The 12787-nt window shown below is 42.7% G+C and overlaps 1 protein-coding gene across 1 annotated transcript; it reads right to left on the bottom strand.

Moving 5' to 3' along the window:
• Window positions 1-487: 487 nt before the first annotated feature.
• On the bottom strand, window positions 488-11151 carry eif3eb (eukaryotic translation initiation factor 3, subunit E, b). The gene is made up of 13 exons (XM_061741308.1): window positions 11046-11151; window positions 10326-10443; window positions 7541-7658; window positions 7418-7460; window positions 6639-6743; window positions 6429-6554; window positions 5774-5898; window positions 5547-5673; window positions 4689-4790; window positions 3131-3240; window positions 2890-2992; window positions 1625-1759; window positions 488-751 (listed from the first exon to the last, which is right to left on the bottom strand). Exons 1-13 carry the CDS (start codon window positions 11133-11135, stop codon window positions 713-715), a joined length of 1341 nt encoding a protein of 446 aa, XP_061597292.1. The 5' UTR covers window positions 11136-11151; the 3' UTR covers window positions 488-712.
• Window positions 11152-12787: the final 1636 nt, after the last annotated feature.

Raw genomic sequence — 12787 nt, 5'->3', positions numbered from 1 at the left:
AAAAATGTTGAAATGTTGAGATTAATGTTGAAATACAATTTCGAGAACAAAGTTGAAATGTCGAGAAAAAAGTCGATTTGTCAGGATTAATGTTGAAGTATAATTTCGAGAAAAAGTCGAAATGTTGAGAAAAAAGTCGAAAAGTCGAGAAAAAAGTCGAAATTGCGAGAAAAAAGTCGAAATGTCGAGATTAATGTTGAAATACAATTTCGAGAAAAAAGTTGAAATGTCGAGAAAAAAGTAGATTTGTCGGGATTAATGTTGAGGTATAACTTCGAGAAAAAGTCGAAAGGTTGAGAAAAAAGGTGAAATTTCAACAAAAAAAAAAAAAAAAATCTTCCCCTCTCAAATATTTTTTCTCCTGCATGGCCCTAATACTCTTCCGTAACAATCTCTCTGAAACAGAGACGAGCAGATGATGAATCACTTCCGTCTCAGAACCGAGCCGACGGCTCCCTCTGGTGGCCACAGGAAGAACGACACAGCGTTTACAAATAAAACATTTAATGTGGTTAGAAGTGGAGTATGAAGTTTAAATTCAGAGTAACAGTAGATCTTAACGGGTGATTATGATGGGAACAGTTCAAGGGGGAGGGAGGGGGTCACGCAAGTTCGTCTCCTGGACGTCAAACTAGCGGCGGTGGGTAAATAAAAACACATTTATGGAAGTAATAAAAGGAGAATAAATATGATCCGAGGCGTCGTCTTCATCTCAGTAGAAGCTGGAGTCCTGAGCCGCCCAGTTCGGTGTCTGCAGGAGAGGAAGAGAGGAAAATAGAAGATCAAAAACAAGAAACGAGACATAATGACGACTGGCATGGAAACTACGGCCAGTTAAACGTCGTATGAAGATATAAAACATGTAAAAAGTTCAGGATGATGCATGAAAACCAAACATTACATTTAATGATGCCTGGTTAGCAGACAGATATGGAAAGGGGAATTAAACCCTAAAGTGAAGATGTCCAGAGGTGTCCTGGACGTCTCTCTGGTCTGTGATGTCACCTCTCATCTCATCCCCCTTTTCCACCAAACCGGTTCCAGGGCTGGTTCTGGTTCTGGTTCTGGGCCAGTGCTGAGTTTGGAACCGGGCTTTCTGTTTCCACTAACAAAGAACTGGCTCCGGGCCAGAAAACCCGGTTCCAAGGTAGCAGCAACTCTTTGCTGGACTAGAAGAAAGAACCGCTTACGTAAGCGGAGGGGGCGGAGTTATTAAGACCAACGGCAATAGCAAGACTGGGAGACGGAGACATTTTCAAATAAGAATGAATCTGGATGCAGCAAAGCATCGTGGGTCTGAGGAGGAGACGACGTGTCTTTTAGAGATGTGTCCACGGAGGAGCTACGTGGACCAAGTCCTGTTAGAGCAGATCTTGTTGTTGCTGCAACTTTCACGCAAACGCAGCGACGAAACTGACGTTTGCAGAGACGTAATGACGTGGCTCATCATCTTCTCAGCTAGTTTCAAAGTGGAACAAGTTGTGAACCAGAACCAGCCCTGGAACTGGTCTGGTGGAAAAGGGGTACCAGAGGCTTCGGTCTCTGCAGTTCAGCAGGTCTCCCCCCCCCCCCCATGACCCTTGGTGACGACCCCCGTCTCAGCCTCCCCCACCCTCCCAGGTACCTCGTTCCTGTTGCTGTGCGCCACCTTCTTCTCGATGTTCATGGCCAACAGCTGGCTGCGGAACGACAAGCTCTTGGTCTTCTCGATCACCTGCTGGTAGGGCGACACCGCGTTGTTGCCCATGACAACGTGACCCTGAGGAGCAAAAAGACAACCCACGTTTGTGTTTGTGTTGGTTCTGGCGTCCGGCCGGGTCCGTCTGAGGCCCGGTTGGACTTCTGAGGCAAGGAAAGTTTATTTGCATAGCACAATTCAACACAAGGTAATTCAAAGTGCTTTACATCAACATTAAAAGCAGCAAGACACAATTAAACAGTAAATAACAAATAAAATGAAATAAAATGATAAAAAAAGACGTAAAATAATAAAAAGCAAAAGTTGTCAAAAAGTAAGGACAGTATGGTACAGCAGGTAAGTATTTAATTAAACAGTAATGTTTTTAACCCTGATTTAAAGGAGCTGACAGTTGGAGCAGACCTCAGGTCTACAGGAAGTTTGTTCCACCGGTGAGGAGCAGAATAACTGAACTGCCTCACCTTGCTTGGTTCTGGTTCTGGAACCACAACAAACCAGATCCAGATGAACCTCAGGGGTCTGGGAGTTTCATAGGAACTAACAGATCAACCATGTATTTTGGTCCAAGACCATTCAGGTCTTTGTAGACCAGCAGTAAGATTTTAAACTCTATCCTTTGACTCACTGGAAGCCAGTGTAGTGATTTCATGACCGGTGTAATGTGGTCCAGTTTCCTGGTGTTTGTAAGGACTCTGGCGGCAGCGTTCTGGATCAGCTGCAGCTGCCTGATTGATTTCTTGTTAAGGCCTGTAAAGATGCCATTGCAATAATCCAACCTACTGAAAATGAATGCACGAATAAGTTTTTCCATGTCTTGTTTAGACAGAATCCCCTTAATTCTAGCAATGTTTTTTAGGTGGTAATAGGCAGATTTGGTGATAAACTTTAGATGGCTGTTGAAGTTCAGGTCTGAGTCAATAATTACGCCAAGATTTTTGGCTTGATTTGTAGCTGTCAATGACATGGAGCCAAGGTGAGCGCTGATCTTTTCCCTTTCATTTTTAGGGCCAAAAATTATCACCTCTGTCTTTTCTGCATTTAGCTGGAGAGAATTCTGGCACATCCACTCATTGATTTGATGAATACAGTTACACAATGAGAGTAGGGGACTGTAGTCACGTGATGACACTGAAATATAGAGCTGTGTGTCATCGGCATAAGTATGGTATGAAATGAGGATCAAGACTCACCAGCTTGGAATCGATCTTGGCGTCCAGTCTGGCGTTTCGGATGAGATTGACGATCCATCGCTCCGCCTCCTCGGGCGTCATGTTGAGCTTGTCGGCGAGCATGCTGGGAGCAGAGCGGAGCAAAGAGGAGGTCACTCACTTCTGATGTTTCAGGTTTAACAACTAAAATAAAAACTGAATAGACCGGAGCAGCACGGGAGCTCGTCCTCCGACTGGAACGTCTCCACTCGTTCGGACCTACTTGATGCTGATGCACTGGTGAATCCGACAGAAGGTCTCGAAGATGAAGAGGCGAGCGTTTTCGATGAAATCCTCCAGACAGGCGACCAGGAAGAAGTCGTTCACCAGAACCTGGTGGGGAGGTGAAAGTAAATACGGCTGTTCTCTTCAACTGTATGCCCCTCACGACGCAGGGAACCTGCTGGTATTACTGCTGCGGCCCGGGATAAAACAGTCCTGCAGGCGGCGCTCGGTCATGTTCCTGCTTACTGCTAAACTACCGGATTGGCCCGAATATAAGACGGTGTTTTTTGCATTGAAATAAGACTGAAAAAGTGGGGGTCGTCTTCCATTCGGGGTCTAGACATTATACCCGTTCACAACGCTAGATGGCGCCAGATATCTTTAAAGCAAATGCTGAACTTGCTGAAAAGCATGTGTATCTCAGTTGTTGGTTGAAGCAATGTACAAATATAAATCAATTTAAAAAACGGTACAAAAAGGAAGTTCTGGGAAGTTATTTAGTTGAGGAGGAGTTATGTTAAGGCAATATTTGTGTTTGTTAGCTGATTAGGTGCAAAGGCACAATCAATGGGAAAATCGGTAGCCTAATAGGTAAATTGCAGCTATTTATTATTAATATTTATGTTTAATTTATGATAGAGGTAACAAAGGGGCAGGGTTATAAAGGTTTTACTTCTACCTGCTCCTTTTCGGACACTGGTTTTTTTTTTCCCTGTTTGTATTACGTTTTTGTTGTTGTTGCTTTTTTTTCTGTATGTTTTGAATTTGTTTTAAAATTTTATATTTTTTTCCTTATGTGTTCGAAATAAACAATTAAATCAAATTCCCCAGGCCAAAGCGAACCCGTCACGAAAAATAAAAAATAGCAAGATGATTGAGAGAAAAAGGATGTTATTTTGCCTCATTCCAAATATATTGTTATAATCATTTGTTTCAGATGTACTGTAATTATTTTCTGTATAAAAATGAATTTGAATTTGGTGTTCAAAAAGTCATTAAAACTTTTCTCGGAATTGTGAGAGAATTATCTCGTTAATTCAGAAAAACAGAGCAGATTTTTTTCCCTCAAGTGAATACAATATGCTTCTGTATATATTATGTACCCATTCTTTACTTGTAAAAAATTAATAAAAATATTGTTTAAAAAAAAACAAAAAAAAAACGTCATCAGTAACAATGGGAATGTTCCCAGCTGCAGTTTCATTAGAAAGTGATGATTCCTTGACCTTTCGGGGGGGAAGCAGACAGACGTGGGTAATTAAATCCTCCAGAGCGGCTCAGAACTGATCCTCCGTCATGCCGAGGCCTTTTCAGGCGCTGCATAATTCATGGAGGAGCGGCGCTCGGAGAGCAGAAGTGCAGCGCTGCAGTTGAAGGTTTGAAAGTCCCAAATCTGACAGCCACTGAATAGAAGCCGGCAGCCAGCGAATCAGGCCACACATGGATTTGCTGAGGATCAATCGCTGCAGAGATAAACTCCCCGGACTCCTGGGAAAGCTGCGCGTCAACCCCCCCCACCCCCCCGCGGCCGCATCAGCACATCAGGAGGAACTCACCGACTCGCACTCCCTCAGCTTCCTCTGGGCGCTGTCGAAGTCGAAGTTCACGTAGAGACACTCCACGAACTCTGTGATCGGGTCCTTGTAGGTGTACGACTCCTGCGGAGAAACCAGCGTTGTCACTAAAGTTGCTTTCGTCAGCGAAGATTACGACAAAAAAACGAGACGAAAAGAAAATGCTGGTCATGTGACGATAACGATAATTAAATATATAATGCAATATCGTAGAGGAATAAAAACCAGACTAAAATGTAGATTACAAAATAAAAACTCTGCTAAAGTGTGTCTTCATTTTCGTTGACCAAAATGAGTGGAAATGTTCCAACAAAGATCCTTAATGTCCATTTCAATTAAAAACAAAGTTCCATAGAGAAAGGGGCCGATGGCTGGCCACGACGAAGAGACCATCTTTGGATCCACTTTCCTACATAGACGTGGAAAAGAAAACCCAATGTGTAGTCAAAAAAGAAAAAGACTGGGAGAGATGCGGAAAAATAAATACGTTGTAAACTCAAATGAGAGTCTTCTGTATCTGGAATGAATGTATTCTTGAGTCTATAAGGTAACAATAATATAATAATAAGATAACCTTGTTTGAATTGCAAAATGGGTTTGGCTAAATACAATTTTGACTAAAATGGTCCTGGACAATTCTGACTAAAATAAGACTAGAATGCTCAGACTTTTAGTCGTCTGAAACTTGACAAGACTAAAAGGAGAATGAATGTGACTAAAACTAATAAAAACTAAAATGATAGCTCGACCCAAACTAGACTAAAATTGAAACAGGCTGACAGAAACAACACTATTTGTGACCCGAATGCTGATAAAACGGGTTTTTAAGTCTAATCTCACCTGCTGGATGACCTTCACCAGGTCCTTGAGCACCTGCCGGCGTTTCCGGACGTCTTTGTTGGTGATGACGGCGGTGGTGAGGTACCGCAGCATGTGGGGGCACATGGTCTGGATGGCGTTCAGGTACCTGGAAACCACAGACGCAGCAGGTGATCAGTCCTCCTCATCAGTCCTGGAGGATGGGGGGGGGGGGGGGATCTGATGGGTGCTGGTTCTGATGGACTCACTGAGGCTGGTAGAGGAAGAGCTCGATGATGTTGTCTCGGCCTTTGGGATGGTTGAAGAAGACGAAGAGCGACCAGTGGATGAGCCAGGTCCTCTGCTGCAGCGACTGGAGCGGCGAGCTCACCGACTGGAGACAGGGAGGGGGCAAAGGTCAGCGGAGGGGGACACAGGGCACCACTTTTTTTTTGTAGGTATGGCAGTACATATCACAAAGTAAAAGCAGTAATATTCTTATCCGCAATCCAGATTTTTCATTTTAAGTAAACATATAGAGGGAATGCGCATGACGTCACAGATGCAACTTCACAGCGGCTTCCGCCCACTGAGTGGCAGAAAGACTCAATTAAGTTGAGTAGATTAAAGCAAATCAAATATCAGTGAGTTTATTGTATAAGTTTCTACTTTTCTCTGCCATAATGGAAACTTTGTTAATAATTTCTCGTAAATATTTACTAAAAACCAGGAAAAGCAACCCAACCTGACTGAGGCGTCTAACAACTGGTAAACAGGTTTATTTCTCCTCAAAACGATCAAAATAAACGTTTTAATGATGACTGGATACATTCCCTCTAAAATTAAGACCCTTGGATTGAGATTTAAGACAAATTAAGACAAATACAGGCCTTATTTTAGCAAAAACCGAATGTAAGCTCTCACGTTGTTGTCGATGGTCTCCCGCAGGCGCGTCAGGTCCTCCATGGCGGCCTCCCAGTTCTGCATCAGGATCTCGGAGGCCAGTTTCCCCCACAGGGAGCTGAGGGCGTTCCTGTCCGTCGACGGAACCTGACCGGACGGGAAAAAACACACACATGTTCAGGAAAAGCTTGACGTAAATCATCTTCTGGGTTCTAAGGTGAACGTTCTCACCAAAACACGGAAGAAGTAGAGGTACTCGGCGGCGCCAGAATAGTTCCCGCACTCGTACTGGAACTTGGCGTACCGGTACAGCGTATCCAGGTACTCCTGACGGAACTGGGAGAGAAAAGAGATGAGAAGCCCGAACGTGTGGAGAGGAAAATACACTCTTGCAGGAGCTACTTATCACACTTGTTGTTTTAATGTAAATTCATGTGTTTTAACCAACGGTAGCACACATTTTTATTTATCTTGTTGAGTGTTTTATTTAATTTTATTGAGTGAGTTGGTGGTGTCTGTTTTTAATTGTTGCACTTTTAATGTTTCTCTGGCGGCTGTCTTGGCCAGGCTTCCCTTGAAAAAGAGGTCATTGTATCTCAACGGGACTGACCTGGTTAAATAAAGGTTAAATAAAAAATAAAAATGTTTTGAGTGGATTTTCTCTCCAGACAACTGGCGTGTTTCAGAGGACGAGCAGCCAGCAGCCAAACTTTCATCGCCTTTTTCTTCCATCAAAGAACAATAATCGGGAGTCGCTGACCGGAGAGACTTCCACCTTCGAGTCCTTCCATCTCCTCGTTAGCCGCACCGCTGATATCATCGTTATTAAGAATTCAGAGATTCGCGATCGTTCGGTAAAAGAGGCCAAATTCAGGAACCTCTGTTGGCTCGTTTGCAGGTGGTTCTGCTAATTAACGAGGCATTTGACGAGTGTGTTGTTGCACGCTCCGGCTCACCTCGCCATGGAAACCCATGCAGAGGTTTCAAAGCGCCGTAATTCACACACTTACGTTATGTTTCTCTGACAGGTAGTCGAACAGCATCCTCCCGTCCCTGAAGAAGAGAAACAAACAGATCAGCGGCAGAGGACGACGGAGAGGGACGGAGGAGGACGAGGGGGCGGAGCCACAGACCTGGTGGACTGCATCTGCCGCGTCGTCTCCGGGTCCTCAAACATCTTGACGATGGGCTCCGTCTCCGACTGCAGCTGCTTGAGCTGAGCGACGACGGTGGTCCGCTTCTCCCTCAGCGCTGAAACACAACAACTTTAATCCGTCATGGTTCAAAAGTTCCTGGGCCATTATTCTGTGATGGAAACGTCTCTAAACGTGACGTGTTTATCAAACCCTCTCGTTAGTGTTAGTAAACCACTAGTTAGAGTTCAGTAAACCTTTAGTTAGGCCCTGTCCCAATACTCCCCCTACCCCTACTTTTCATCCCTACCCCTAAATTTTGCACGTTCCCGTGAGGGTAGTGGTGTCCCAATTCCTCTTTTCACCTAGGGGGAGTGCAGAAAACGAGGGTAGTGGCTATGAATGGAGAAAAATTTCCCAGAATGCTTTTCGTCGTCATTTGCGGACTGAATAAAAAAAATAAAAAAAACATGGCGGACATTTCTTATTTTTTAGTGAATAAAATCAATATTTTGAGTTCGTTTCTGCATAAAAATGCATTTTGATTACATTTCTAGCGAGAAATATATATTTTACTTTATTCACTCAGTGAATGTACATAATCACTTGTTTGCCCGTTGTTGCGGTCTTTTTCAAACCTCGCCAGAATAAAGGCTGATTTATGGTTCCGCGTTACACCAACGCAGAGCCTACAGCATAGGTAACGCGGCGACGCACGCCGTACGCCGTACACTACGCCGTACCCTACGCCGTAGGCTCTGCGTCGATTTAACGCGGAACCATAAATCAGCTCCTGAGCCGGCAGGCAGAAATCCCGACATTTTCTGAGCAAATTTCTTAACAGGCGTAGCTACAACTGTTAGATTTCATCCATTAAACCAACATTTATCTTCGGGTCAAAGACGTGACGCTTACTTTTTCTGTCCGATGGAACTTTTTACCTAATAATAAACATAAAAATGAATAAAAAATATAACATGTATGTCTAATACGTTCCTTCTACATGTGCCCACTCTTATTTTATTTAAACATGTTGGTTATTGGTCATTTTCTGCCATCTGAAGTGTGAAAACATCATGTGGGGTGACCGTCCGGCCTTGACTTCTGTTTGGACAACTGGTTTTAAATCACATTAAAACAATTTAAAAATAATGCTTGCCCTATTGGGCATACTTTCAAACTTGTTTTAGATTTATTGACAAAGTTATGGAACATTTGTACACACATTTCAATCATAATACACAAACTAATCTTGTCCGAATATGTTCATTGTCTGAATTATCATCTGGGGTGACCATGAAAAAAATACAATTGAGGGACTTTTATATTGACAATCATCTCAAAGAGGATGTTGCATCAGCCAGTTACTCCATGAGGGTCCCAGAGAGACAACCTGCAGGTCAGTAGTCTCTCTCTCCTTTACAAATAAATCCTCTTTCCAACTGCTGCAGTGTATACGTCACATTTTGATATCATGTGGGGTGACCACCCTAAAACTGTAAATAATTCGTTTTATTTGCAAATCTATATTTTGAAGGTAAATTTGTTAGTGATATGTGGTGAGAAGTAGCTAGCTTAGATCATATAGCTAACTGTTAGCCTGTTATATTTGATTAAACTTGAAAGCATCATGTGGGGTGACCACCTGTCATGTGGGGTAACCAACAAATGGCAATTCTGTATCAAATTCAAAATTGAATGTCTATCAGTTTTGGTTCAAATGTAAATTATTGGTATAGCATGCATAAGTGGATACACCTTGTACACATTTTAAATCAGTTTTATGAATTTTAGAGTAAGTAAGAGGGTGACACTGCCATTATGGATAGAATGTATTTAAAAATGGTTTTCAAAAAATGAAAGGAAAAATGTGTCTATCTTTCTTGAACAGTTAATTTAATTACTGATACTTATTAAAATATAAATTTTGTTATGGATATCTATTAATTTTGAGATACATGGTCGCCCCAAATGACGGTTTAAAGGTTTAAAAACACTAAAATACCTTTGTTTGAAGTTTTCACATACATGTATGTGTACACTACATTTCAAATGTTTGGAAAATGGCCAAAAATATCTTTATTTTAAGTATTTTAAAAATGGGCTACTCAAAGGCCTTATACGTCTTTGACCCCTTCCTAAATGATTTATTTCAGCCAGCGGTAATTCTCCACAGAGCTGCAGGTTTCTCCCCGGGACGAGGTGCAGGTTGACCTGGCGATCACGTCTGTACGTGAGCTGCTGCTGTGCCCCGGACCGGCGGCTCTTCTCATCCCCGAAAACATCAGATCAAATTTCTTAACAGGCGTTATTTGGATAAACTGAGCCCAGGTTGGGGATCTTAACGGTTACTTTTACGCCTGAAAAAATATTAAAACTTAATAAAGTGGCATATTAACAGTGCTACAGCTGAAATTAAAACAGCTTTTGGCTCTCAGCTTCCTGATTTTAGTGGTGGTGCTGAAAGTAGGAGGAGTATTGGGACAGGGCCCAGGGAAGATTTCAAGTGCTCTAAAATCTGTGGCTTCTTTTTTAGGTGTAGTGGTAGTGAGGGAGGGCTAGTGGAAGAAAGTAGGGGGTGTATTGGGATTGGCCCTTAGTGTTTAGTAAATAGTAGAATATGGTACATTGAATCCAGACACGTGCCCCCATGTGGTCAGAAGTGGTATTGCTACATAAAGTGGCTTTAACAGGAGTTATTTCATTTCTGACTCATTGTGTTGTCTGATAACAAAAAAGAATAGGAATCAGAATCGATATGGTAGAAACTGAAACTGGTTCTTACAAATTGGGATCTCCTTGTCGGCGTACAGGTTCTTGTAAACATCCATGGCGAAATCCACCATGTTGGTCTCGCTGAGCAGGTCCAGCTTCCCCTGAAGAAGTTCCTTCTCATTGTAAATCTGTCACGACACACACAAACACACGGTTGGGTATCTGTGAAACTCACAACAGTGGTCCAAGTAGCTGCAGATAAAGTGATGCACATCATGTTTGGAGTCTAAAATGTGAGAATGGAGAGATCTGGGTTTGGTTTAGTTGATCAGGTTTAAGTTTAGCAAAAAAGGTTCTGAATGACCACATTTTCCAGGACCAGGTTCTAACAGATGTTTAGCACCGCAGCAGACAGATGCTGTAATTGGAGCAACAGACGGATCAATAAGGTTCTATTAGGACTTTCTTAATAAAAACAGCTGTTTGTTTCATCTGCCATTAAGTATGACAGACGCTAAGCTACAGGCTAACAGGGACACATTTCAGCTATAAATCCGTTTGTAGACACGTATTATCCATCTACTACTTATATTACCCTAATTTTGGTGTTTAATAAGGACTACAATATAAAAGCGCAGGTATTAGTGTGGCCGCTTGAGCAGCAGGCGGCTAACATGCTAACATGCTAACCCTCCGACATGAAGCTGCAACCTGCTCCAGAAACCCTAAATCACCGCCAGCGACCGAACGAAGAATAAACCAGGATTGTTCGACCCAGAACCGCCGGTACCTCTTTCACAGACAGGAATTCCAGCAGAGGAAAAACCAAATGCCGGTCCAGAAAGTGAGCAATCTTGGTGGTCAGGTCGTACTCCGCCATCTTGGCTCTAGAAGGAACTTTATTGACAAACGGAGCGACAACAAATCCGTGCAGAGATGACGTCAACAGAGAAAATTCACATTTTCATATTTATTTTTTGTCTGCATATATATTAATGGGTAATACCAAGTTTGGTAAAAAACCTATATGCATTTTAATATATAATCAATTTAATATATGACATAATAACATATCTTTTTTTTTTTAAATAATTAATATAAACATATGTGAGGGGTGGTGGGGGGGGGGGGGGGGGGGGGGGGGGGGGGAGTGGCATCTGCGGCTATTCTGAAATGAGAGAAAAGCCTTTGAAATTGAAATCTATAAGAGAGAAAACAAATAAAGAAATAGAAATGGGAACAGGCAGAGACACAAACAGCAACCAGTCCAGGGGCCTCATGTACAAAACGTGCGGCGCACAAAAAACGTGCGTACGCCATTTTCTGTGCTCACGGTCGTATGATCAAAAACTGATTTGAAAGTTGCGGTCTTTCACGCACACACCAAGGCTGGCATACGCACTTTTCTGAGGTTTTGTCCGTTGGCGACACTAGTTGGTGATGCAGTGAAGTGCAGAATATGAGGAAACGTGACGTCAACAATAAGTTCACGACCACGTGAAGGACACGACAGTCCCCACATCACCAGATAAATTACACAAGAGTGGAGCTGCAACAATCTCACAATAAATCACATGATCTGAACAAATAACTAAAGGCAGGAGCACAACGATGGAACCTGCAAATCCGGATGGCAACTTTGGCTCCGTTAGAGGAACCTGCTGATGCATCAGATCACACCGATCTGCTGGTCCAGGATGAAGACTGGACCATCAGCTGGTTTAGGTACCAAGAGCATCCTTCTGGATCTCTGCCCTGAACTGGACCAGCTGCTCCGGTTCAGACCAACATGATGCTTTCAGCTGGAGCTGCTGACAGGTCGCACATCTCTGTCACCATGACGACCGTATGGGATGAGTACTGGAGATTAAAGCCAGACCCTAAAATATCCCATAACTGTGTCTGGACAGAAACAAATTAAAATACATTTTGCAGCAAAAAACCGGTTCTGTAAAGTTGTCTTTTAAAATAAAACTAAGATGTCATGGAAAGGTTGGTTGGTACGAACTGATGTGACTCAGCAATGAATGAATGAAGTTGAATGAAAGAAGTTTTTATTGAATGTTTAGGCAACTTTTCAGAGTCTGATATGGAGTCGGCTGCAGGTGCTGCAGGATCCAGAAAGTGTTTCTCCGGTGATGGACTGGGATCTACACCGGTCTCTCCTCCTGCGGCTGCAACACTCAGAGTTACAGCGACTTTGCTCTTTATTTCTCACGTTTGCACCTCGATAATCCCGTCGGCACAAGTTGTCTTTATTTCTGCAGCAGAGGAATCAGATTGTGATGCTTCATGTTTTAAATATAAGTTTATATTGTTCATATTGTTATACCTAATTATGAGAGAGGTGATCGCGGACATCCACAATGTGTAAAACTCAATACATCTGTACATTGGTCTTAATCCGTCAGTATATAATACGCGTGACAATAAAGCGGAACGAGCAGCCGTTTTTCATCCACCAACTTAAGTTCTGGTGTCGGTTCTTAAAATACAAAGAAGAGAAGGAGAGTGTAATGATGCACTAACGCT

Source organism: Cololabis saira, chromosome 15 (genome assembly GCF_033807715.1).
Source record: "Cololabis saira isolate AMF1-May2022 chromosome 15, fColSai1.1, whole genome shotgun sequence".
In the NCBI taxonomy this organism is placed as follows: Eukaryota; Metazoa; Chordata; class Actinopteri; order Beloniformes; family Belonidae; genus Cololabis; species Cololabis saira.
This window is presented reverse-complemented; position numbering and strand designations above follow the sequence as displayed.